The sequence below is a fragment of the Solea solea genome, chromosome 10 (genome assembly GCF_958295425.1).
Source record: "Solea solea chromosome 10, fSolSol10.1, whole genome shotgun sequence".
Lineage (NCBI taxonomy): Eukaryota > Metazoa > Chordata > Actinopteri > Pleuronectiformes > Soleidae > Solea > Solea solea.
In genome coordinates this window covers 10,344,906-10,369,364 of record NC_081143.1, presented here as the reverse complement: position 1 = coordinate 10,369,364, position 24,459 = coordinate 10,344,906, and the positions used below count along the sequence as shown (strand labels likewise).

The following is a 24,459-nucleotide window of genomic DNA, read 5'->3' as shown; positions in this document are numbered from 1 at the left end:
CAAAATGGATTCAACAATCAGATAGAAAACAAAACAATTGTTCTTAGGCAGATCTATCAGACCTAATCGGCTCTTCACACCATTTAGTTAACACAGAAACAAAACAGTTGAACTTAGCTCTGTTGAAAACACGCGACTACTTCATATCAAGGTAATACCCTAACTCAATTTGTCACAAAAACCATTTTAGTTGTTTTAGGCACAGGAAACTATACCAATCTAAGATTGAAACTTTGGATAAAATCGCATCACACTAAATGTCTGAGTCAGTTAAAATCAAAATGATTAAAAACAGCAAGTGTTTTAATAAAACTGCAAAGAAAATGATATGGACATGTTATATATACATATATATATATACATACATACATATATATACACATATATAAGTACATACATATATACATGTGTGTGTATATATATGTAATACCCAATATCTCAGTAACAAATACAAAACTTTTTTTTTTTTACAAACCATGAAACGAAAAGTGAAAAATCTGATAAACTGTTCATTTGATTTTCAAAAAAACAAAACAGATGACTCGTTTTTTTCAATTTCCGATAAAAAAAAAAAAACGTATAAAAACGGATTCCGAGCAGTTTTGAAGGTTGTGTAACCTGGAAGTGACCTGTGACAGGGGAGCTTCACACAGGACAACTATAAAACAACAAAAATTGACATTTTTATGATTTTCGCTGGACGTAAGAGGGTAAGTCTGAAACCAGAAGACATGACGAAGGAGAAAATATCCATATTTGCAGTCATCAGTGACACCGGGCACAGGGACCATTTACAAAGTGCATCGCCCAAAAAACATATTCAATAACTAGACTTTCTGTACACTTAACTGCTGTACTGTACATGATACTACACCACTTTGTTTGCAATAAATATGCTTTTGTATAATTTTAGTGAATATTTATTAGTGATAATTGTCAAAAAAGAAATCAAACCGAGTGGTGTAGTATCATGTACATCAGTAGAGTTTACACCATATTGTATTATGGTGAAGTTATTGAATTTTTCTTAAATATCTTTTTTCGGGTGTTGCACTTTGTAGACGGTCCATGCGCTCTGGTCTCACTGGTGTGATGACTTTGCATAGAGATCAATGTAGTTTCTCCACGTTGGAAGATGGCTCTTTTTGATGAAAACAATGTTGTATGTGTCTTGCATGTGTTTCAACAATGTTTTGTTTAAATGTTATTGATCGCGGAAGTTCAAATCTGTGAATATCTTTCTAACTTTACTTAACTTTCAGGTAACATAACTTCCTCTTTAATTTTTCACTTTATTTTGAAAATCAAATAAACAGTTAATAATTATCGTGTTTTTTAATGAGACACAGATGCTTTAACTTTACACAAGCCTATACACAGTCCAGTCATACTGTATCCTATGTTTTAAGGGGTCTTGCAAACATTTAGTAACTCTCCGAAAAATGGAAATGTTCGATATAGAAACCGAAAAAAAACAGTTTTATACTTTCTACTTCAAAAAATAATTTGAATGAATAAGCAATTAAAAAATGGCTGCATTGTCAAAGCTGTCATCATTATAAATGCTCCAAGGAAACCGTTTTCAAAGAATATTATGACATAAATAGCTTTCTTGCCAAGTGATGGGGCATGGTGAGCTTCTCCCATGTATCCATTCCTCATATCAATGAATTACAATAAAAAGTCCCTTAAAAGGTCAGCCACATTAATGTGCAGCTTTTGCATCTTTATGCTAAGGTAATCACCTCTTGGTCCGGACTTCCTATGCACAAACATTACAATAACAGTGATTTTACCAAAGTCTCAGCAAGAAACTTTGAACAGGAAACAAGACATTTTCCTAAAAAAATTCAAGTCAGCAATTATAAAAATATAATATTTTCATATGAACTACAAAAATCAATGTAACACCCTATCCACAACAGATATTCTCATCTTTATATAAATTACTCTTTATGTCCTCCTCAAAGGACTTTATGTACATTTTTTACATGCTTTTTCAGATGCGCCGACTGTGTGAATTTTTTAGGACAGTGTGGACAGGAATGTGGTTTCTCCCCAGTGTGGATGTATTTGTGCCTTTTTAGGTTGTTGAGATCTAAAAATCCTTTTCCACAGAACGTGCACCAGTGTCTCTTCTCCCCATTATGCCACCTCAGATGTACATTTAGTTCAACTCTACGTGTGAATTTCCTATCACAGAGGTTGCACTCGAATGGTTTCTCTCCAGTGTGGGTTCGTATGTGGGACTCAACATCTCGCCTTGTGAAAAATGATTTGCGGCAGATCTGGCAGACAAAAGGTTTAATCTTCCTGTGCACCATCTGGAGGTGTTTGGAGAGGCTGAAACGGTAGACAAAGCCCTTCCCGCACTCGTGACAGATATGGATCTTTCCATTGCGGTGCACTCGGCCATGCCTTTTGAGACTCTTCGAGTCTGAGAAACCTTTCCCACAGAGAGTGCACGAAAAAGGTCGGCATCCTGTATGAAGACTGACATGGCTCTCAAGGGCTGCATTGCTGCTGAGAATGCGCCCACACTCTCCACACTGATTCTTTAACAGACGCCCACCAATAACGGACAAGGGCTCTAATGGTGATACGACAGGTGGTGCTTTGATAGGTATGGGGTTGAGAGGAACACTCGGGAGGTAAGCTAGGGAATCTATTTCTTTCTTTATTGGTAACAGTGCCAATGTTCCATCTTTTGTCTGTGTTACATTGGGAGGAATCCACACAGCTTTGGAGTGACATGTTTTCATAGCCTCACCACTTGTCTTAGCTCCATTCTGCAGTTTGGATTGATTAGAATTTTTTAATTTAGCTATCATTTTAGCTGTAGCCATCTTCTTAGCATTCAAAGCTCTTAAATTTTGTTTGGAACTGGCAACATCTTGAATCATTCTGGGTTTCTTGGCAGGAGTGGCTTTGTTAGTCTTTTTTGGACAATCACCATCATCCATTTCATTTTTAATACTGAGAGATAGATTTTCACTACCTATGGGTATCCTTATAGGACTCAAAGACTCAGATTCTGTTTTAATTGGTCTACAAACTTGGGTGGAAGTAGACTTTGTGTGACTCACAGAAATCAAATTGCTTGTTGAAAGTTGAAAGCATACACCAGTTTCACTCAAATTACATGCTCCAGGCATAGCGGAGATTTCAGGTTTTTTAGTTGAACTAGACCTTTTAGGGAAAAGATCATTTGCTGAACTTAACCTTCGAGGACTAGCAGAACTGGGTTTCATTTTTTTAGGGCCTACACAATCTTGACCTGAACATGTTGTCCTTGGACTCTTAGAAGTGGCTTTACTTGTAGACTTTGCCCTCCTAATCAGTTCACGATCACTCCTGTTGGGTCTCAAAGCATCTTCACTTAGTTTGCTTCTCTGTGGATTGTTGGGGATTGGGTCTTCAGCAGTCTTATTTGGTGGTGCAACATCTTCCTCTACACCTGACTTTTCACTAGTTGTCATCTCTATGTTCTCTAATTTAGGTATCTTAGGACTCACGGTAGTCAAATCTGCTTCTTTGTGTTGATCCGAGTTTGTTTCATTTTTTCTATTTTGCAAACAAACTTTGAAGTGACTTCGAAGTCGGGAGATCAGGGAACTTCTTTTGCCACTAGTGCTGGTTTCTGCACTAGAGTCCCTCTCAGAGGAGGCCTATGAAGAAATAAAAAAATTAATTTAGCAATAAAACAATCTGAAGCAAATTATTTCTTTTGCAAGAAAAAATACAGTAATACATATTAATACATAATACATGCAGGACGTGAAGTTTTAAATCCAAGTAAAATTCGAGACTGGCATAAAATTAGCATCTGAAAGTTTATTCCCATTACAAAAATAAACTAGGACTGCACGATTTCATTACAAGGCCCTCGCACCAGATGCATCTGTCCCTACACAAGTTGGGGAGTGCAGCAGTTCCCTGAAATCACATTTGAATCCGTAAAACATGTTTTTTATGTCGATACAACAAACACACTCGGACAAGTTTGCTCATTTATGTATGGTGCAAATCGACAAAATTCGCCCAAATTCAAAAAGGCCAACTAACTGTTGAGTTGAGGCCATTTCGGTCCCTGCCATAGGTGGCTCGGGACCAAACAAGCTCCCGTCACATTCACCAGCCTATTAACAAAAAAAATATCACTCTTCTCACTCACATAGTTTTGAGTAGAATGTGATTTTGTTAATATTATGCAGAATAGTAAGTGTGAAACCATTGGTCAATAATGCCAAAATAATTGCTTGCCCTAGTTTGCCCCAAAAATCAGCAACTGCTTTGGTCATTAAACAAAAATTGTGGAAAAAGAAAAGCATGAACAATGGCACAATTAATAAATTAAAGAAATATATTATTTGCTACAGGCATATTCATTATATGTTACTAGGAATTGTATTTTTTATATTGTTTTAATCCCTGACAATCATTAGCATATACATTACCTTTTGGGGGGCTTTAATAGCTGGTGTCACTGCCAGCTGTGCCAGGAACTGGGTTTTAGTCATTTGTAAATGAGGGTCTGATGCATCCTTGGACGGGATGGAAGTTAGCAATATGAGGCCAGTTGATCTTTTCTCTTCTTGGGGTGGGGTGTTAGATAGTGTGCAGTCTTGTGCTACATTGCTGAACAATTCCTCCTCTAAATTAGAGGTAGGTTCACCATCTGAGGGCTTGGTCCTGATGGGGGTCACTGTAGATATGTCCAAGCCTGGTGAAGATACCTTGGATGACAAAGATGTCTGCACATTCCTGCCGACACATGACTCTCCCACATTTATGGATGTTTCAGACGATGCCAACGTTACCGCTTGAGTATTACTTTTCTCTTCAGATGTCTGGGGGGTATGAACAGACACAAAAACAGTTGTTTCTTTTAAACGTGTTACCAATGGCATCTCAGATGGCTTTGTTACCGTGACCACAGAAGACTTGTCTTGTGTGGCTCTGTTTTTTGAAGTGGTCCTGGATTTAGGACATCCATTTGAAAGCATGTCTGAGACAGACACGGTGTCTTTGCTTGATACTAAAACTGGTAGTCTGGTTAATCTGACCACAGGAAATAGTTTGTTTTCCACTGGAGACAGACAGGATGGCTCAGGATACCCAGATGGAAGTAACATTTCTGAATTGCAACAGGTTTCTGTGGCTGCATTTGTGTCAGAAACAGAGGCAGTTTGTTTGGGTGATCCACAGGTGTAACTTACATTGTTCTTTTGAGATGAAATTGGAGAATCTTTAGCAGTTTGTGCATCCACATGAACAGATAAGTTTTGTGATGAAGAAATCCACTTGGTTGATGACAGTGTCAAAGTATCAGCTGGTTCTATTGACTCCTGATTTGTTGTAGGAGCAATAGTTTTTGACTGATGTGAGATGGACTTTGACTGATGTTTCTCAGATGCCACAACTGACAAATCATTTGGGACAACTATCAATTTCCGGCTATGTAGAAAATCTGGCTGCTGGCCTTTTAAGGTGGTGGTCAAACGTGGTGGTATAATAGAAAGCATTTTCTGGGAGGTAACATATCTAACTTTCTGAGAAACAGAGGAAAGTAAAGGTGTTCCAACACGCAAACCTGCAGCTGTAGAAGATGACTGTAAACTTGCAGTAACCACAGTTGATGCAAAACTTAAATGCTGTTTTTTCTGAGGCATGAGCGAGAATCTTGGCACAACGATTATTTTATTATGTAAGGTGTCACTGGGTTTACTTGGAGTTATAAGTCTAATCACAGGACACATCAAACCTTTTGCAGCTACTGATGCTGCGGTCTGTGGTGCAGTGATATTGGATGGAGAAACTATGGGTACTTTTTGTGTGGCGGCCTTAATTTGTGTCTGAGCTTGTGTAGTAGCCTTAAATTGGGTCTGAACTTCAGTGATATTGGATGGAGAAACCATGGGTACTTCTTGTATGTCAGCCTTAATTTGAGTTTGAGCTTCAGTGATATTGGATGGAGTAACCATGGGTAGTTCTGATATGGCAGCCTTAATTTGAGTCTGAGCTTCAGTGATATTAAATGGCGTAACCATGGGTACTTTTTGTATGGCAGTATTAATTTGTGTCTGAGCTTCAGTGATATTGGATGGAGTAACCATGGGCATTTCTGGTATGGCAGCCTTAATTTGGGTCTGAGCTTCAGTGATATTAGATGGAGAAGCCATAGGTACTTTTTGTGCGGCAGCCTTAATTTGAGACTGAGCTTCAGTGATACTGGATGGGGAAGCCATGGTTACTTTTTGTTTGGCAGCCTTAATTTGTGTCTGAGCTTCAGTGATATTGGATGGAGTAACCATAGGCATTTCTGGTACGGCAGCCTTAATTTGGGTCTGAGCTTCAGTGACATTGGATGGAGTAACCATGGGTACTTTTGGTATGGCAGCCTTAATTTGGGTCTGAGCTTCAGTGACATTGGATGGAGTAACCATGAGCAGTTCTGGTGTGACATCCTTAATTTGGGTCTGAGCTTCAGTAATATTGAATGGAGTAACCATGGGCAGTTCTGGTGTGAAATCGTTAATTTGGGTCTGAGCTTCAGTAATATTGGATGGAGTAACCATGGGCAGTTCTGGTATGTCAGCGTTAATTTGGGTCTGAGCTTCAGTGAAATTGGATGGATTAACAATAGGTAGTTCTGGTATGGCAGCCTTAATTTGGGTCTGAGCTTCAGTGATATCGGAGGGAGTAACCATGGGCAGTTCTGGTATGGCAGCCTTAACATGGATCTGAGCTTTAGTGGTGTGAGTGGAATTTGTAACCTGAGGAGTAGGACTTGGTGTCTGTACTGGTGATTGTTTTGTGGATGGCTCTGTTATGGGTAGACTGCTTGTAGCCATAGGAACTTCAGTAGGAAGTGGCAGTGTCTCTGGCTCAGCTGGTATGTTGTCCACAGTTTGTGAGGTCTCCAATTGGGGAGCATTCTGGGTATATGGTGATGGGGCCAGTCTTTGATTCATGGCTTCAACCATTAGCATTGCATCCTGAAGAGTTACGGAAGAGCAACGTTCTCTGTGCTTAAAAGCTTCCTCTTCCATGATTTGTTGAGATCCAGATAGTTTTTCAAAGGAAAATCCACCTATCAAAGATGATACTGAAGAAGGCAGGGATCCAACCTCAATGTTCTCCATATCTTTAAAAAAAGTGTCAGGTCTTTCCTGGACTGACGGAGCAATACTGGTTAGGCAATACTGGTAAGTCTTTTTACGTGGACTCCTAGGTATAGTAGTATTTGCTGTATTCACAAAAGAAGGAACGTCAACCTGTTCCAATCTTACTGAATCGGTAGATAGTAAGTTCTGTTTATGTTTTACTGGCCGGTGTACACGTTTTGCTTTCTTTGGCGGCCTTCCTCGTTTACGGCGTACCGGCTGAGAAATACCATCACCTTCTGACATGGCATTTCTTACTTCTTCAAATGTAATCTGTTTATTTTGCGTTGTGGGTCCCATTATCTGTTCTCTTATGCAATGCACTCCACATTCTTGTTGAGGAACAGTTTGATAATTTATTGACATTTGTCCACACCGTCTGGGGACTGCTATCTGTTGCTCTTTTTCAAGTTCAACCACTGACTGCTTCTGAGCAGTCATCAATGGCTGTTCTTCTGATATCTTGTCATCTGTTACATTATTTGCTGTAATGACTGGAGGATGCTCTGGTTCAGATGACTGGTTCTGGGCTCCCTGAAGATCATTATCCAATGATAGGTCCAAGATCACTTTGTTCTCATCTTTTTCCGGCATCTCTCCAGCTGAAAACACTTGGTTTATGCGAGGCCCTTCATTTTCAGTTCCACCTTAGTACGGTGGTGGAGATAACATGAGGGATAAAAGAATGGAAAAAAAGGGGTTAAGAATAGTCGATTTTATAAAAAATTTCAGATTATCAAACTACACTTGGAAAACCAAATGCAGTTTCTCACCCGCATCAGTGGGCTCAACATCCTCCTCCTTTATGGGAGACTCCAAAGAATAATCCCCAGATGGTATCTGTAGAAATGTAAAAATCTCTTTCAATGTCAAAATGACAAATAATAGGCAATTTTAACAAAATACATTTGACATGTTTCAACAGGAAAAGAACAGGTGCTACTGATAACATTAACAATGGAACTCTGCCATCACTGATTCAATAATTTACATTTGAGCTTTTTCTCATGTGACCCACCAAAAAGGCCGGTGTGAAAAATGCCCACAAAAAAAGACTGCTATAATACCCACATACCTCCTCTTTGAAAGGTGCGAATGCCAGATGAGAATTTTCCTCCCTTTGCCCGTCATAGGTGTGGTCGTGTAAACTGTAATTAACCATCTCATAACTGCATTGTTGCTGTACATTTTGTTGTGATGAAAATGCCAATGGTTGACTCTGCTCCACTAGCAGGGTGCAGAAAGAAACAAGGTCTGTAAACACAAGAAACAAAAGACATGAGAATTTGATTTATTTTAACCATATCCCAAAGTTCAAAATACTTTTACAACACAAACCGCACAAAACACGGTTAGACTGAATGCAAAGGAATTTATTATCTAAAGCTATCAATAGGTTTACATGACATTATAAAACCCTAATTATTTTTAAAACACCTGTAAACATGTTAGTCTGTCTGAAACTGCACTAAATAAAATTTCTCAAAAGTCACACTAATGGCGTGTTCCCACCGACTCGCCTCGGCACAATTAAGTTCCGTTTCTACGAGCATAGTACTTGGTACCTACTACTTTTTTTAGTACCTGCTCTGGCGAGGTTCCAAGCGAGGTGAGGCGATACTATGCGTGACGTTGCAAGACTGCTGTTCACTGATTGGTCAAAGTGCCATCACAGGAAGAGACGTCTGACACAAGAATCAAGCCAAACAAAAGATCAGTTAAAAAGACTTAACAATCCTAAAAACGTGAGTTAATCTCCAACTATTACAGTCTGGTATATTTAGCGACAGCACTGCTGATCACGATCGGTATCGAGTCCAGTAACTGTGCCAGACAGAGTCTGTGCTTTGGTCATGGAGGAAGTACTGAACAAATAGTTTTAATGAACTAATTCTAATGATTCAGTTACACTAAAAACAACTGCTTTGCAAGTCACTCATTTGTGTGTGTCGTATGTAAAACAAAGTCACGGCAGTTCCGTGCAGCCGTACAGTGATGAATCCGCCCACGTCGAGTAGGTACTATTTTGTAGTGGAAAACCAACCTAAACCGTGCCGAGGTGAGCTGGGACAATAGGTGGATAAGGGGCTTAACACTCCCAAATACTGTGATTGGGAGTTGATTTACTATTGCATGTCAGTCTGTGGGCTCAGTGCAAGAGCCACAGTTCCCACCCCCTGGTTTTAAAGTGGAAATATTAGAGTAAGTCAGTATACTGAAGAAGACAACAATGAGAAAAGATGACAAAATCCTGGCCACTATATTTGTTGGACTGGGAAGATCAATTATATGCTCTTTCAGCTTAAAGAATTAAACATTATACAATACATGGATGGAAGGAAATTTGGAATGCTGCTTGACCCACTAACAACTGGCTGCGGAGCTGTAAACTTGGCATTATTAAAAACCTCAAAGGGGATGCAACACCACCTAGCATAGTGAAAGAAGACAAACTTCATTCAGTACATGAATTCTCTATATGCATGAAGTGTCACTTACAACTTCCACAAAAATATAAGTCAGCCAGTCAATTTCTGGTCAGTTGTTGCTAAGGGAAAACATGCACTTTGTAAGGTAACATTAGTGATTGAAATTTATGATGTGGATCAAAACATTCACATAGTCTTTGAGTGGTAGTTTAGTCGTTAGCCCTGAGGGATTCAACATGGCCTAAAATGGAAAGAGCATTTCAATTTCAGCATGGTGAGCACAGCCTCTGCATCCCTCTGAGCACAGCCTCAATGTAATAGTACAATTTATTACTAATTACTCTTGATAACTTCTGCAGACACGTGCATGCTAAAAGTCTAATTTAAGTCGTTAACATGTTAATCCGAGTAAAATCAAACAATTCTTAGTTGGACTATTATACCTAGATAATTAGAATAAATTGAGTCCAATTACTCCTGCATGCATAAGCTTCAATGGACTGGAGTCAGACTTTTTGTTCTGCACATGCACCAAAATGTCCTCCCCAATCTTTGACCTGGAAGTTGAAACTGTAGTAGGCCTACTGTTGCCTGAAAAGAACAAACACCACCATGGTATAGGCTAGAGGGATAGCTGTGGAGAAGACCCACTTTTGGACTAATGAAAAGATGACCTTCATGCTTGGGCAGCTGAAGGAACAATATTCCATCTCATCGTTCACTGTTCAATAGCACTAGCTTATAAGGAGATACAGTGCCACCTATGGAGGCAGAGTCTAACATACACAGTCAATAAATAAAATTTCTCCTATACATGTATACTCGGACTATGGACTATACTAAGGCTATGGCTGCAGCTCGACTAAGCTGTGCAAGTAAACATAGTGACTGACTGAAGAACATCTATGCTAACTGGATGTAGGTGGGCTGGCATATTGAAAACTGCCCTTTAATGTGTAGCCGGCAACAGATATACATCTTCAGTTAAAGGCTGAACATATAATGTGTTACTTTATTTTGGTGATCCAAAATTAAACTGCAACACAACTGTAGGTCACAAACCAGTCTTTGCCAATGGCTGATCTAAAGAATAAAATCTATTTTGATCAAGGCACTTAAGTATTTTCTTGTAATCTTGTTCAGAAACAGAAAATGACAAGAGTTTAGTGGCAACAAAGATACGATCACACCCTTAACACTATCATTGGAACACACTGCAACACTTCCGTTAGCATAGTAGCTTAGTATGGTTTCCCTTGTTGGATCACACGCCCTACGGTTAGGATTAGCCAGTGAGATCTACAGACTGCTATATACATATAATAAACATACATACACTTTAAATGTAAACCACCACATAGAATTACCAGATAAACAAATGACATATATTCATTATTTCGAACAGGCATCAACACTCACCACACTGAACAGCGGAGTCCCGCTTCTCTGAGCGGTGGCTTGGACGTAGAGCGGGCTCGCTTACTCTGGTGTAAACAGGCGTTTGGTTTTTCCAATTCTCATACTGGCTACATCTTGTTTTCAGGTCGTCGTTCTCCCTTTTCATTCTGGATAGTTCTGCCTTCAGTTCGTTGACCATAGTTTCGAAAAGTTTGGTGGTCTCTGCCACTGCGGTCTTCAGCATACTCTCCATGACGGAGGCATACTTGGTCTGGAAATCGTCCGCGGACATTTCTGCGCTTTACTTCACCCTTTGTCCGAGCCTCGTCTTCGCTGCGAGTTCACGTCGGACGGTGGATTTAACCAAGTGTTATTGAACACACTGCTTCAACATGGCTTCTTCCAGTGAACAGTCGCGCTCTCTTTGTGTGACGCACGTCGACTCATCTGAAGGAGGGAGTTATGCAACACATCCGGTGAGCCGTTTGTAAACAAATGTGTTATTTTATATGCTCAACTGTTAATAAAACATCACGGTCAATGGGTTAACAAATTAATTCCCGTTAATGTAGTCAAATGGATGCACCAGTTCGTGAGGTACATCTACAGACTGGCGATACAACTTGCGCCGAATGTAGTACGGCAAACCCACACGGACAAACCTCTTTAGGGTCAGCTCTAATACTTTGAGGTTTTATGGCGGTTGGCAAACAACGATTTGGTGCACTACCGCCACCACCTGGTATGGAGTGTGGATCAAAATGCCTGATAAGAATTCTGCTACTGAAAAAACAAAATCCCCATTTATATCCAGTCAATACATTTTGTTGTTTTAACAAACTGATATAATATTCGATAATATTCACTTAAGTTCTTTTATACCATGTCTTTTAGATCACATCTACCTGTATTGTTTGTGGACCAGATTTCTTCTTCACATGCATTACCAACACCTTCTTCCCCAGAGTGTGGATCAGACATTGTACTCTAATCTGTTCATCAGTTCTGTTAAAAAATAAAAAAAAGAAAAATATTACTTGGGTTTTCATGAGTGTATTAATGCTTACAACATTAACCCCCAACTTCCCGAGCTCTTCTTCCATGTACTACAGTTTTCTCGAATTGGCAGCGCTCACAAAATCTTTTGGATGTTTTCCAATTATCCTGAGTGTGTTGTTTTTAATTACTTACTCACTTATTCATCTGCCAACGCTTTATCAAATACATGAGGGTCACAGGGTCTTAATTAGTATGACCTAAGATTCTGTTGCAAATTATTTCTTGTTTCCTTGACCTCCCTATGATTTGTTTACATGACTGTATAAAAATCAACTGCTTGTTTCATTGTCCCACTTATTTTGCCACTCTTCAATAGTCTTTTTCTACACTGTAGATTTGATTTTTGTCTAATTGAATGTAAAAATAAAGCGATGCTATCACTCTGTAATGCTTTTTTTGTTGTTGCAAATGTGTCCATTTTCTCTCACTCCTACATGTGCCGACACCCATATGATATCAGGCCCTCAAAGAAATTGATGTATGTTGTGGCTTTTTTGTCCTCTATCCACTGCAGGGCCATGAACACTGTCAGCATTTTCACTGTATACACTTCCAGGAATAGGATTGAGTTTGACTAATGGCAACCCAATTTGAATACTAACAACACATTTGTTTAACAAGAGTCTTCTTCTTCAAAATATAACATATATTAACACTGCCAACTCATCAAAGCGAAAAACAAAACTCTTATGTGGTTTTGTCCAAGTGGCATTCCGTACCAAAGAGTCCAAGATGGCAGACCACGCATGTGTGATGTGGATCCGGCGCATAGACCTATTTGCAAATCGCGAGTATTACTAGGATTGTCCCACTTCTCGGCCCGTACTTGTAAATCCCGGAAGTGTGGTTGTTTACGGAATGCAGCGGTACCTCAACAGAAAAGCTGGAATCTGGAATTTGCGCGTGCCACAAAGCAGCATTCTGCTGTTGACATAAACTCTATGCAAGTAAAATGTGGCAGTTTTATGTCTCCGGTCGTTCATCATCAAATGGTAGTCTTGAAAAAAATGTGCAGCAGGCTTGTTGGCTAATACTGTCGTTATAACGACGCTATAGTTTGTTTTACATAAGGTCCAGGGTAATGGATACAACCGCACTGTCATTCTTAATCAATAGTCGCTAAAATTGGGAGCTGAGATTGAGAAATTGATTCACATTCTTGTTAAACACCGGTCCAGAGCTGTTTCCTATTTTGTTTCCTGTGAACTGTCCACACTTGTCACGACATCATTGCCGTAATGGCCGATACTGTAGTGACATTTCAGTCTCAGCTCTCCGGTGTCATGGAGACAGTCTTCAAGGCTGCCATGTACGAGATTACCCGGCTGGTGGAGGAAAGTTTTTTGGAAGAGGTGACGCGGTGCAGGGAGCAGGTCGAGACTCTGAAGAGGCGACTGAGATGGTCAGAGTGTCGACGCAAGGACAGAGAGGGAGACAGGAGGCCGGGGCTGAGGTGCTCTGACTGCGGGAGAGCCGGGGTTTCTGATGAGGAGAGACCCAGAGATACGGGTGAGTCTCTCTCCTGCTCATTTTTGTCATCATTAGTCATTATTTGTCATTCGTTTTGACACATTGTGAATGTGAATCGGAATTGTGAAATCTCAAGATAGTGGGTTATGAAACAATTGATATTGTTAACAAAAATATTTAAAACTAAACTTAAAGCCAAAAGAGGTTCACACACTCACTGTGAAATGCCACTCTGCACGTAATATACACGATATTGCACCCTGACTGGTCTGGGCAATAATTCAATAACTATGTATTTCACAATATAATTTTATTCAGTACATATCAACATTATGTTTAAGCACTGTGCAAAACACTCCAAGGGACATTACATAATTGCTATAAAAGGTATTGCCTTAGATGTATAAAATGTGTCCTGGGTTAACAAGTGTTTGTTGAATTTGGTTTGTAAAGACTTTTAAAACCACAGATAACTGGTTTCTTCAGCTTCCACCAAGGAGCAAAATTTAATTTCTTTAGTTATCGGGAAATTATTGTAATAATGATCAATACTGACCACGTTTAGATATATATTTTAAAATTGTGACAATGCTGATATTGTGCAGACTTTTACACAACAGTGTGTATTTTACTTTGGCTGTTGGTAAAAAGACCGCGGTCAACCTATCCGACACTCGTTTCTCTTCCTTTTTACCGTAAAACCCTTTGTAATTCAGGCATTAACAATTCAGTGTCGGATAGAATGACCACAGAGAAACAAGTGTCAGATAGCTTGACGCCAGTGGTCAAAGGGAAAGTGATTACCACCATGGACAGCAATGGCAGTTTGGAACATAACAATTGTGTGTGCTTTGGGACTGAATCTTTTGATTTCTTTTCACTTCTTTTCACACCAAAAGGAAAATGAATCTCTTTACAATGGCATAATAGGTCTGTCATATTGTCATCACAGAAACTTTCTCTCTTTTTTTTGTTCCAGAGATAAGCCTGAAACAAGAGAGTGTGCTGCAAGAGGGAATAAGTGGCTCTCAGTGCACTGAAAAAGAGACAGCTGATCATGAAGTGGATGAGGTAAGACCTGAGGACCACTGCACAATTAGGACAACTCGGGTATTGACGATTTATTACAGTAAATTGACTTCTTAAGTGTTTAAAATATTAAGACCACAGAGCCCCTCAAAATTCCTGTATTAATGCTGTCATTCTGCTTATCTACTAGTCTCCTGGTGTACAAGGTGAACATCTGGATAGACTGTTAAAGGAGGAAGCCCTTCACATCCCACCAGAAACCACTGAGTCTCAAGAGAGATGGGGAATTCATTTGGATGGTCAGTCTGTATGCAGATCCCGAAAGTTTCTAAAAAGCTAAAAATTAGTAGTTTGGAGAGAGAATAGAAAACATTTTGGTATAAAAAACAATTAATAAATAAATGATGTGCTTTCACTTCATGCTCATTGAAAGTGATTTCATATCAAATAAAAATAAAGCACAACATTTAAAGCTGAAGTGCATAACTACTGGTAACTGTTGTTGTTGTTGATGTTATTATTCTGCCTCTGTTTGATTTTCTTGAACAGAACTGATGCAACATTACTTGTATACTATCTATCAGACCTGAGGGATCATTCATGTTAATTGTAACTAGAAAAACAATAGGGTGCTTACACTGGTCGGTTCTCAAACCCAAAATACAAAAACAGCTTTCAATGTATATATTTCTCCTAATCCACACAGTCAGTTAAACTGTCCTGCTCATACTTTAACATTAACACTCTTACATAAGAACAGAGACATGTTATTTTAAAACATAGGACATGATGGTGAATATCCCTTGAAGATTGTCCACTCTAGATTAAATATAAGTTCACCAGCAGAAGTCAGATACACTTTTACTGCTTGACTGGAATTTTTTAACACAGGCATTGTCATTATTTTTTGTGTTCACGTGATGTGTCATTGAATTCCCTGTGCCCATGTTTTCTTTTTGTTCTTTCATTGGACAGAAACGGATACAGCAGGTGTGCCGGGGCCCAGTAAACGTTACAGTGACCAAAAGATCCCAAAGTGCCAAGTGAACTGGGAAGCTGGCTTTGAGCAGAGAGTTCAATCAGAGCAACAACGACACTTGGGTGACCCATCTGAACCTCTTTTCCAGAACCGATACAGCATGGAAGGCTTGGGCGACATTGACAAGACTGGCTATGACGATGCCAACATGATAGAAATGGGTAATTTAGATCAGTTACACGGATCACCATCCCACCTGGGTGAGGAATTGAATTACATGGGACATTATGAGGGGGATGTAGAGGCACCTGAAGGAACTGAGCATCAAATGTACCAGACAGGTGCCCCACGAAGTGGAGGTTCACCTGTTGGCTCACCCTCAAAGACTAACATTGATGTAGGTGGAGAATTCAGCTGTTTATTGATTAATGAGGAAGGATATCTACAAGACCCAAGTATACTGTACTCGGGTGATTCAGGAGGCAGATTCCAGGGCCAGGGCTTTCAAAATGACCAGTCTTTAGACAGCACCAAGGATATCTATGGGGTCTCAGATACATACAGTGATACCTTAAACCTCGGAGGGAGGTTACAGCATCAGGCAGCTGGGAGAGGTGGTAGGAGACACACATGTCATCAGTGCTGCTTGTCGTTCCCAGATTCCACCTCTCTTAAGGCTCATAAACAGATGCACAAAGGCCCCGGACAAGGGTCACCATACTCCTGCACCCAATGTGGAAAGACATTTACCCAAGCCTGTAACCTCAAAGTCCACCAGAGGATTCACTCTGGTCAGGGGCTCCACCTTTGCAGCCATTGCGGTAAAAGTTTCCCTTCCTTCTCTGATCTTAAGATGCATAAATGTGGCCGGACAGCTGACAAACCGTATTGCTGCACCGTTTGTGGGAACAAGTTCAGCCGTCTCTGGAATCTGAAGCTCCATCGCAGAATTCACACACAGGAAAAACCTCATCGCTGCACAATGTGCGATAAGAGCTTCACACGGGCGGACATACTGAAGGTTCACCAGCGCACCCACACAGGGGAAAGACCGTACTGCTGTGCTGTCTGTGGTCTCAGCTTCAAACGACTAGATCATCTGAAGTCACACCAGCGAAAACACGTGCCAGCCCTTTAAAACTACATTTAAAAGGCTTCCGTGCATTTTAAAGTTTGAGTCAAGAGTGTGACTTAATTTAAAATATTTAAATGAATGTTTGTATTTGAGTCATAGTTGTTTCTCATCAATATTGCTACAACCCAAAGTGGTACCTTGTGGTCTGGTTATTTTCTTTTCTCTGGTTGTAATTCACAAACCATATAGTTGCTAAGGAAAGTGCCAGTCAAAAACAACAAACATCTGTTTGTTCAAAAAAAGGAGTATCATCCATGTGACTACATAACGGTTTCAGAATGAAAGTAAAAGTTTGTTGCTGTATTTCATTATTGGTTACTTCACCATGTCTGTAAATACCAATTCATGAGATTCAATCTCAGTTCTTATTATGTTTGGGGTTTTTCTCAATCGAGGCCGTTTCTGAGAATGTTCTTTTTTCTCAGGACAAATTGTATTATAACACAAGACTTCATAAAGACAAAGATATTTTTGCACTGTAAGGTGTAGAATGGTGTATAAATGTCACTTAAACATGGTCTCCAAGTGTATACACAACAACTAAGCGGTGGTTTACTTTTAAACAGTAAAGAATATCTCCCCAGAGTGTATAAAGCCTTAAAATAAAATTCTAGCAAGTGTGGCCCATGTGACAAAAGGACAAGCAATGGTTCTTGAAAAATACTACAGAAAAACTGGCATAAGTACAGCAGAAACTAATGATATATGCACTGTATATTTGAATTTATTTGGCTTCAGTACCTAAGCAGACCAAATAGATATGATGCATATTGTTTATTTGACCAGCAAATCAGAAAAGATGTTTGGGGAGCATAAACGTAAAATAACAGGGACACATTTTCTTGTGCCCTGGTAGCTGGGAGGAGTAACAGTGGAGACACCAGGTCAGCATGGTCAAGAATTTGGAGGGTAAGAAGTACTCCGGAACTAGCAGTCAGCGAGATGTTTCTATTGATCTACACCCTTTATACTATCTTTACAATCTGACCAATCTGTTCAATGCAAAAGGAGACTTACTCGTAACTTTTGCACAAGAAATCAACAGTTTGCAAATTAAGAGACATCAGTGGCGGAGTTTAAAATAAAGACCAAGATTAAATACTTGAGTGGAAGAAAGTGAAGAGTCACACCTGGAAGAAAGATGGACACAGTGTAGGAGATCAAATTAATTCATTAAATAAACTACAGAAAGCACTCTATCTAGCCCTGCATCAGGGTCCATTACAGTTGCTAACTGACAATACACTCCCCTAAATCACAAGGTTAACACATTTTTTTAAACAATCCTGAATCAAACATTATTAGTAGGGACACACTGATATCTGTGAAACAAGCCCTGCCTGGTGAAATGTACCTACTCAATATAATATGGTGAGTGTGGATGTTAGACACAAACTTGGCCCCTGTATTAAATGTAGCTCTTAAAAAAAGAGCCTTAAAAGAAGGGATAAAATCCTAATATCCAGATCTACATCACTGTGCAAGAGGTTACAGGGAAATGAAATTATAAAAAAAGGACTACATTCTATGCTGCATATATTTGGGTCAGTGACAAAAAAGTGACTTAATGGTGGTGAGTTTGGTACTTTTCGTTTTTCCTCGTCTGCTGACTATAATTTTGTATGAGCGGTTATTAAAAATAATAAAAGGCTGATCTGTAAAACGTAATGACATTTTATTACATGCAAACTTAGCCAGCGCAATATCACTTGCATGGTGTCATTGGTATTGAGTTCTACATTTCCTACTTGGCGCAGCGCATAGGTTTCACTTTTGAATACGCGTTTTGTTACTTCCAGGCAAGGCCACCGTACAGCGTCATGCATGACGCCACGGGCAAAAACAATATTGTCTCATGTCTAGCTCGGATTAAATGTCAAGACAGTATACACATGAACTCGATCTGATACACAGTCGTTATTGTGGAAACCAAATAGAGCGACAGGGTTAGGTTCGGCTTATGCTTTTATAGCCAGTGGTTGTACACGTGTTGTTGACTCTTCGATGCTGTTTACGTTTGTTAGCATACGGGGGCTAGCCTGAAGCTAGCTAGCTGATAGCTGGAGCTGAAATGGAGGTGATTGATATCAGTAAAATCACGCTGGGTTCTGTTGAGTTGACATTTTAACGTTTGGAATCGAGTGGATTTCAGTTTATTCGTTTTATAAAACAGCTTCAACAGTAACATGTGTAGCTGGATAAACACTGCTTTACGACAATGGCCTAACCCACACAATATGTGGTAGAGTTTTCCATGAGGACAACTCTGTCTGTCCTCCTTGTTGTTTTTTTTACAAACACGCGGAGTCCTGTTTGCTTTTGAGTGCTTTCGATCGGGCACTGGAAGAGTCTACCATGTCGCATCTGGACACTCTGTTAGTGACCTTTCAGACTCAGCTCTCGGACGTTATGGAGACGGTGGTGAAGACAGCCATGTACGAGGTGACGAGATTGGTGGAGGAAGGCTTTTTGGAAGAGGTGAAGCGCAGGGGCCAGGAGGTGGAGTCTCTGATGATGCGGCTTCAGTGGACTGAAAAGAAATTAAGTGATCATGAGGCTAAACATGGAGAAAATACTGGAAGGTGTGTGGACTGTACCAAGAGGGATGTGAAACTGTGCACCGCCCCTGCAGGGGAAATATCTAATGATCAACAAGGTTGGTAAAATCAGAAACACATGAGTGCTGACATAACTCTGGTGACATCTTTTGTCACTAAAGTACTGTGTTGCTTAACTTTTAGACGTGTTGAGGGCCTGTGGTGTGAAGGAAGACGACAGTACTGAGAGATGGACAAGAAGCCACAGACAAGAAGTCATAGCAGTGTCAGAGCCACAGGAGGAGGATGATCCTTCACAAACTCCCAGCCCTGAGAGGCAAACACAGGTAGGAACATAGCTAGACGATATGGCCACGATAAAGATGATCTGTCAGTATTGAGAATTATCATCATAATTGTTCCCTTAAATAAGTACTAATTTGTGCTCCTGAGTTAAAGTTGAAGAAACCAGTTGATTGTCGGGTTTAACTCCTTTGTGGGCAACAAATACATTTAGAAAACTATTTAAAACTGTATACTGTAAACCACATTCAAAGACACACAAAGTGTGATTGTGCAAAGTGTAGATTAACTGTACAGGTGTTCAGATGTTACTGCAGGCAGGGCACTTTGGGTCAGCTGGAGCCACCATATTGCTACTGGGGCTGGACAGTATGTCCAAAAATATTTTCACAGCATTGTAGTTTATTTTTAATTTTTGATACATTAATGATGATTTAAGATTGGTTTTGCTTCAGAGTGAAAATTTAAACTAGTAAACTGTGTAAATTCTTTAATGGATAGAAAATGAATGAAAATCATCATGTGTTGTTTGCTGTACACATATCTACACACATATATGTATACATATATATGTACATATATATACATATATGGGTTATATATATATAACCCATATATGGGTTATATATATATATATAATGTATACAGTAATGTATACAGTATATATACAGAATACAGTATATATATATATATATATATATATATATATATATATATATACATACACACACACACGTATATATGTAGATATTGAACCTTTGTTAATTGCATTTGAAGACAATTCTTATTGTAATATGTCATACTCCTTTGTTCTATAGGTATGTCCTCTTCAGGCAGCAGAAGAAAAAGAGGACGTGGTAACTGCTGTGGATGTGAAGAAAGAGGTTGTTAATACCCCGTCTTGTTCATCTGTGCATTTAGGAGGGTGGAGCAGTACTCTTGATGGTGAGTGTTGTTTCATTTGGGTCCATTTCTCTCCTCATCACACATTGTTTTTGGCATTGAGAAGCTGATTCTGATAACATTTTCAAGATGTAAAAAAAATAATCCCAATAGCACATACACAGATTAAACCACAACAATAACACTGTTATCTGGTTTTAGCCAGTTTAATGTGATCTGTGAGTTTTTGTCTTTGTCAGGAATTCAGGAACAATAAAGGAATATCAAAATAAGTAATATACTTATACCTAACCAGCGTTTGCAGGCTGTCAAATTAAATATACATTTTGAATATAATGGCTGTTGTTTTAGTATTTAAATGGAACTTGTTTTTCTTAATCTCTGATGACATGTCATTGGCCATTTTATGACCTAAATATTTAATTAGTAACATTTCTTCATTCATGTTAAATATTCATAAAATATATTCAACACTCTTTAAATCTGTAGAAATCCATATTCACCTTATAATGACATCTTTTGCTAACAATTCCCATGATTCCACGCTGCTTCCTTATGTCATCAAACTAGGACTTTTGTCATTGTTTAAAGTTAGAGACTTTGAGCTGCAGAAATTACATACTGTGTGTATTTAATACCACATATTTCAGAAATAATGTACCATACTTTTGCCTATGTCTGTTTATCTCTGGTGGAAGGATTTCTCTCAGTTTAAGGTGCAGTGTGTGAAATTCAGGTCACATTATTTTCATTTGTCTGAAATTAAATTTAAAATAATTATACTAAGTCTATAATTACCTGATTGTATGAAATGTTCTTCATCTTTACTCCAGAATGAGTCTTTTATATTTATATCAGGAGCCAGGTCTGCCCCACAGAGGCCGTCATTTTGGACCACCATGTTTTTACAATAGTCCGCACTGGACAAACTAAAGGTCTTTTTGAGTTTTAATCCTAACTAAAGGCTACTAAGGGAAGGGTAAGGTGAGTGATATTCAGCTGCAAAACTTTACCAATAAGTGTTGATAAATTTAACACACTGTGGTTTAATAGGCTATGAAAATAAAATAACCCACCATTTACCTCAAGGCAGCATGACGATAAATAAAAATAATTAAAACTTTTAAAAACTTACTTTCCATTAATAACAATATAATGCCATTGCACATATATCATAGTTTAGTTAAGAAATGTCAAACTCCCCCTTACCCAATGTGCTTCTTGACCCTTGCTTATGGGATTGTTTTCACTTTTCCCCTGTAGCTCATAGACCTTAGGATGCATTTGTCTATGTGGCTTGTGTATAGAAAGGTTAATATCTTCTCATGCAGGCAGTCTCAAATTTATGTTGCCTCAATACACTTAGCTTCTGCAATAAACAGAATTAGATCATCAATCCTCTTACATAGTAAAGGCTTATTTAGTTGAAAACAATTTCAGTAGATGGAGTATTATGTATTCAGATTTTTATTGGACTGAACTCACTCACACCAACCAAGTGTTTTTTTTCTGGTAATGGTTTACATTTTAGATAAGGCAATTTAATTCATTAATATAACCCTTGTTTCTGCTTATTTTCCAGGCAAGGTAGGAATTGAATCCCAAAGCACACCCGAGCTGACAGAGATGCAACTGAAACCGAGTCATGAAAACAGTGAGGAAGTATTGAGGAATATGATGAAGCAAAGCCCACAGATATCACCTGGCTTCGGCTTTCCTGAAGAAATGGAGGACACTCGCATGCCTGCAGAACTATCAGATGTCTCATCTTTGGAAATGGACACTGGCTGGTCTGGGCTTCTGCAGAATCACACACTTGGGCCTGAGGATGATCACGATTCAGGGAATATGACAGGTTCTCTGAAGTGTACGGAACACGAGCTGTCTGAGTCTGTACTCTCACATGTCCATGCTCAGGTTACTCCAGACAGAGATCAGAATTCTACTTCAGGAATGTCAACCACATCGTTGGGTGTGACAATAAAACAGGAGGTAATTGCTGATTCTGACGGGTGTGAGGAAGGTGAGTGTATGAAAAAGAAGGAAATGCCAAAGTCTAGCATCTCATGCTCAGTAAAACAGCACAGGCCCAACTCAGCAGCACACAAACGGAACCACATTTCCCATAAAGCCACAGTGCAGGAGGTCATGAAGCTGCATCCCAAAGCAACTGCAGGTCTCAAATTGCAAGCGGCTATACAGCACCTCCACCGACCGATGAGAAAAAACCCTCAGACACTCTCAAACAATACCACAGTAGCATTATCTAGAGCTCATTCTCAAGTTGGGAACCCAAATCCTCTCAACAGATGTCCCTCCACATTCAAATCCTCTCTGCCTCCTCCACTCTCAGCACAGCGGGTTCACCTGAGCGACAAACAAGCTGCCGCACTCAGCAGAACTGCTGCCCCCTGGGTCGGCAACAGATCCCAGCATCAGTCTGCCAACTCCCAGCATGTCGACCACATACTCCATCCAGACTCTCATGCAGGCCCCAGGCACGTCCTGCGCTGCAGCCAGTGCGGAAAGTGCTTTCCTCACCCCAGCAACCTGAAGGCTCACCTGCAGACTCACACAGGGGAGCGGCCTTTCTGCTGCTCCCTCTGCGGTCGCAGCTTCACCAAGCTGAGCAACCTCAAAGCTCACCGGCGGGTCCACACTGGAGAGAGGCCGTATTGCTGCTTGGCGTGTGGCAAGCGCTTCACACAGAAATGTAACCTGAAACGTCATCAGAGGATCCACCTGGATGTATGATGGTCGAACAACCACGGACAAAAAAAAATACTTAAAAGTCAGTGTGTGTTTCTGTGAGAAGAGGATTTAACACCGTTTCTTGTGCATTGTAATGCAGTCACTGTGATACACTGCGAAAATGCTTCTTGTGTACTTGTCTTTTGAAGTGATTTCTGTGCATTCCAGAAAGTTTCATCGAGAAACAAACTGCTGAAGGTGTTTTAATGTAATGTACGGACAAAAAAGGTCATGTGCTGTGAAATGTGTTGTGCACAATGATAGAGCAACTCTCACTTTTTGTCAATAAAATGTTATTTATTCTGTGATTGCTAATAATGTTTGATTATATCGATCGAAACATGCCAATGCACACAAAAACAGAAGCCATGGATCAAGACCCATGTTCATTCAAATGAGGAGTATGTTGGTTATGATGAGTAATTGAGCAGTGGAAGCACATTTTCATATGTTTTAAAAAATAAATAATTGTATAAATTATTTGTTGCTATTGATGCATTTATGAATAATAATTATGTTCTTAAATTTCAAATCATACAGTGCCTATCATAAGTATTCACCCCCTTAGATGTTTAACCCCTTTATTGCTTTCAAAAATCAATCATGGTCAATACAATTTGGCTTTTTTCACACAAAAATTTATTGGAAAAACTCTTTAATGTCAAAGTGAAAACACATTTCTATAAAGTAATGTTAATGAAACAAAATTATATCAACAAAAATAATTGTTTGCATAATTATTGACCCCCCCTTATACAAGTCAGTAGATGCATCTTTGGCTGCAACCACAGCTCTGAGTCTGTGGATAAGTCTCAATCAGTCTTGTACATCTGCAATTTTGCTCCATTCCTCTTTGCAAAACTGCTCAAACTCTGTCAGGTTGCATGGGTATTGGGCATGAACAGCCCTTTTCAAGTCCAGCCACAAATTCTCTATAAGATTGACGTCTGGGCTTTGACTCGGCCACTCCAGAACATTGGAGAACAGTGGGGATGGTGTGTTTTTGGTCATGTGCAGTGTTTGGTTTCCGCCAAACATAACGTCTTGTCTGATGGCCAAAAAGCTCAATTTTGGTCTCATCAGACCAAAGAACCTTCTTCCACTCAATCATAGGGGTCTCGGTGGCTTCTCTCACTAGTCTCCTACTTGCACGGTCACTCAGTTTACGAGGGCGGCCTGATCTAGCTAGATTCACACATGTGCCATATTCCTTCCATTTCTTGATGATTGATTTCACTGAACTCTGGGGGATGTTCAATGCCTTGGAATTGTTTTGGTATTCATCCCCTGAATTGTACTT

At 39.5% G+C, this 24,459-nt stretch overlaps 3 protein-coding genes across 5 annotated transcripts; 2 read left to right on the top strand and 1 right to left on the bottom strand.

Annotated features, from left to right (window-relative positions):
* Positions 1-1,272: 1,272 nt before the first annotated feature.
* On the bottom strand, positions 1,273-11,650 carry LOC131467632 (mucin-2). Of its 2 annotated transcripts, XM_058641652.1 has the most exons (6): positions 11,015-11,152; positions 8,751-8,851; positions 8,242-8,420; positions 7,940-8,006; positions 4,458-7,813; positions 1,273-3,668 (listed from the first exon to the last, which is right to left on the bottom strand). In XM_058641652.1, exons 3-6 carry the CDS (start codon positions 8,326-8,328, stop codon positions 1,965-1,967), a joined length of 5,214 nt encoding a protein of 1,737 aa, XP_058497635.1. In that variant the 5' UTR covers positions 8,329-8,420; positions 8,751-8,851; positions 11,015-11,152; the 3' UTR covers positions 1,273-1,964. The 2 variants fall into 2 exon arrangements, with proteins under 2 accessions (XP_058497635.1, XP_058497634.1); XM_058641651.1 differs by lacking the exon at positions 8,751-8,851 and having other exon boundaries at positions 11,015-11,650.
* A 1,243-nt stretch (positions 11,651-12,893) lies between these two features.
* On the top strand, positions 12,894-17,178 carry si:ch73-109d9.2 (uncharacterized protein LOC565042 homolog). 2 transcript variants are annotated; one of them, XM_058641338.1, is made up of 4 exons: positions 12,894-13,561; positions 14,502-14,593; positions 14,742-14,850; positions 15,527-17,178. In XM_058641338.1, exons 1-4 carry the CDS (start codon positions 13,291-13,293, stop codon positions 16,666-16,668), a joined length of 1,614 nt encoding a protein of 537 aa, XP_058497321.1. In that variant the 5' UTR covers positions 12,894-13,290; the 3' UTR covers positions 16,669-17,178. The 2 variants fall into 2 exon arrangements, with proteins under 2 accessions (XP_058497321.1, XP_058497320.1); XM_058641337.1 differs by having other exon boundaries at positions 14,502-14,632.
* Positions 17,179-18,488: 1,310 nt separating this feature from the next.
* On the top strand, positions 18,489-23,477 carry si:ch73-109d9.3 (zinc finger protein with KRAB and SCAN domains 8). The gene is made up of 4 exons (XM_058641336.1): positions 18,489-19,321; positions 19,407-19,549; positions 20,324-20,450; positions 21,991-23,477. The coding sequence occupies exons 1-4, from the start codon at positions 19,021-19,023 to the stop codon at positions 23,160-23,162; spliced, it is 1,743 nt and encodes a 580-aa protein (XP_058497319.1). The 5' UTR covers positions 18,489-19,020; the 3' UTR covers positions 23,163-23,477.
* Positions 23,478-24,459: the final 982 nt, after the last annotated feature.

What these genes read in the sequence shown, in the direction of transcription:
- LOC131467632 (XM_058641651.1), bottom strand. Translation starts at nt 11,285, where the DNA reads ATGTCCGCGGACGATTTCCAGACCAAGTATGCCTCCGTCATGGAGAGT. An exon ending in TCGCACCTTTCAAAGAGGAG is followed by an intron (nt 8,007 to 8,241) that starts GTATGTGGGTAT and finishes ACATTTCTACAG; the next exon opens with ATACCATCTGGGGATTATTC. An exon ending in CTATTAAAGCCCCCCAAAAG is followed by an intron (nt 3,669 to 4,457) that starts GTAATGTATATG and finishes ATTTCTTCATAG; the next exon opens with GCCTCCTCTGAGAGGGACTC.
- si:ch73-109d9.2 (XM_058641337.1), top strand. Translation starts at nt 13,291, where the DNA reads ATGGCCGATACTGTAGTGACATTTCAGTCTCAGCTCTCCGGTGTCATG. An exon ending in GCACAATTAGGACAACTCGG is followed by an intron (nt 14,633 to 14,741) that starts GTATTGACGATT and finishes CTTATCTACTAG; the next exon opens with TCTCCTGGTGTACAAGGTGA. An exon ending in ATGGGGAATTCATTTGGATG is followed by an intron (nt 14,851 to 15,526) that starts GTCAGTCTGTAT and finishes TTCATTGGACAG; the next exon opens with AAACGGATACAGCAGGTGTG.
- si:ch73-109d9.3 (XM_058641336.1), top strand. Translation starts at nt 19,021, where the DNA reads ATGTCGCATCTGGACACTCTGTTAGTGACCTTTCAGACTCAGCTCTCG. An exon ending in GCCCTGAGAGGCAAACACAG is followed by an intron (nt 19,550 to 20,323) that starts GTAGGAACATAG and finishes TTTGTTCTATAG; the next exon opens with GTATGTCCTCTTCAGGCAGC. An exon ending in GTGGAGCAGTACTCTTGATG is followed by an intron (nt 20,451 to 21,990) that starts GTGAGTGTTGTT and finishes CTTATTTTCCAG; the next exon opens with GCAAGGTAGGAATTGAATCC.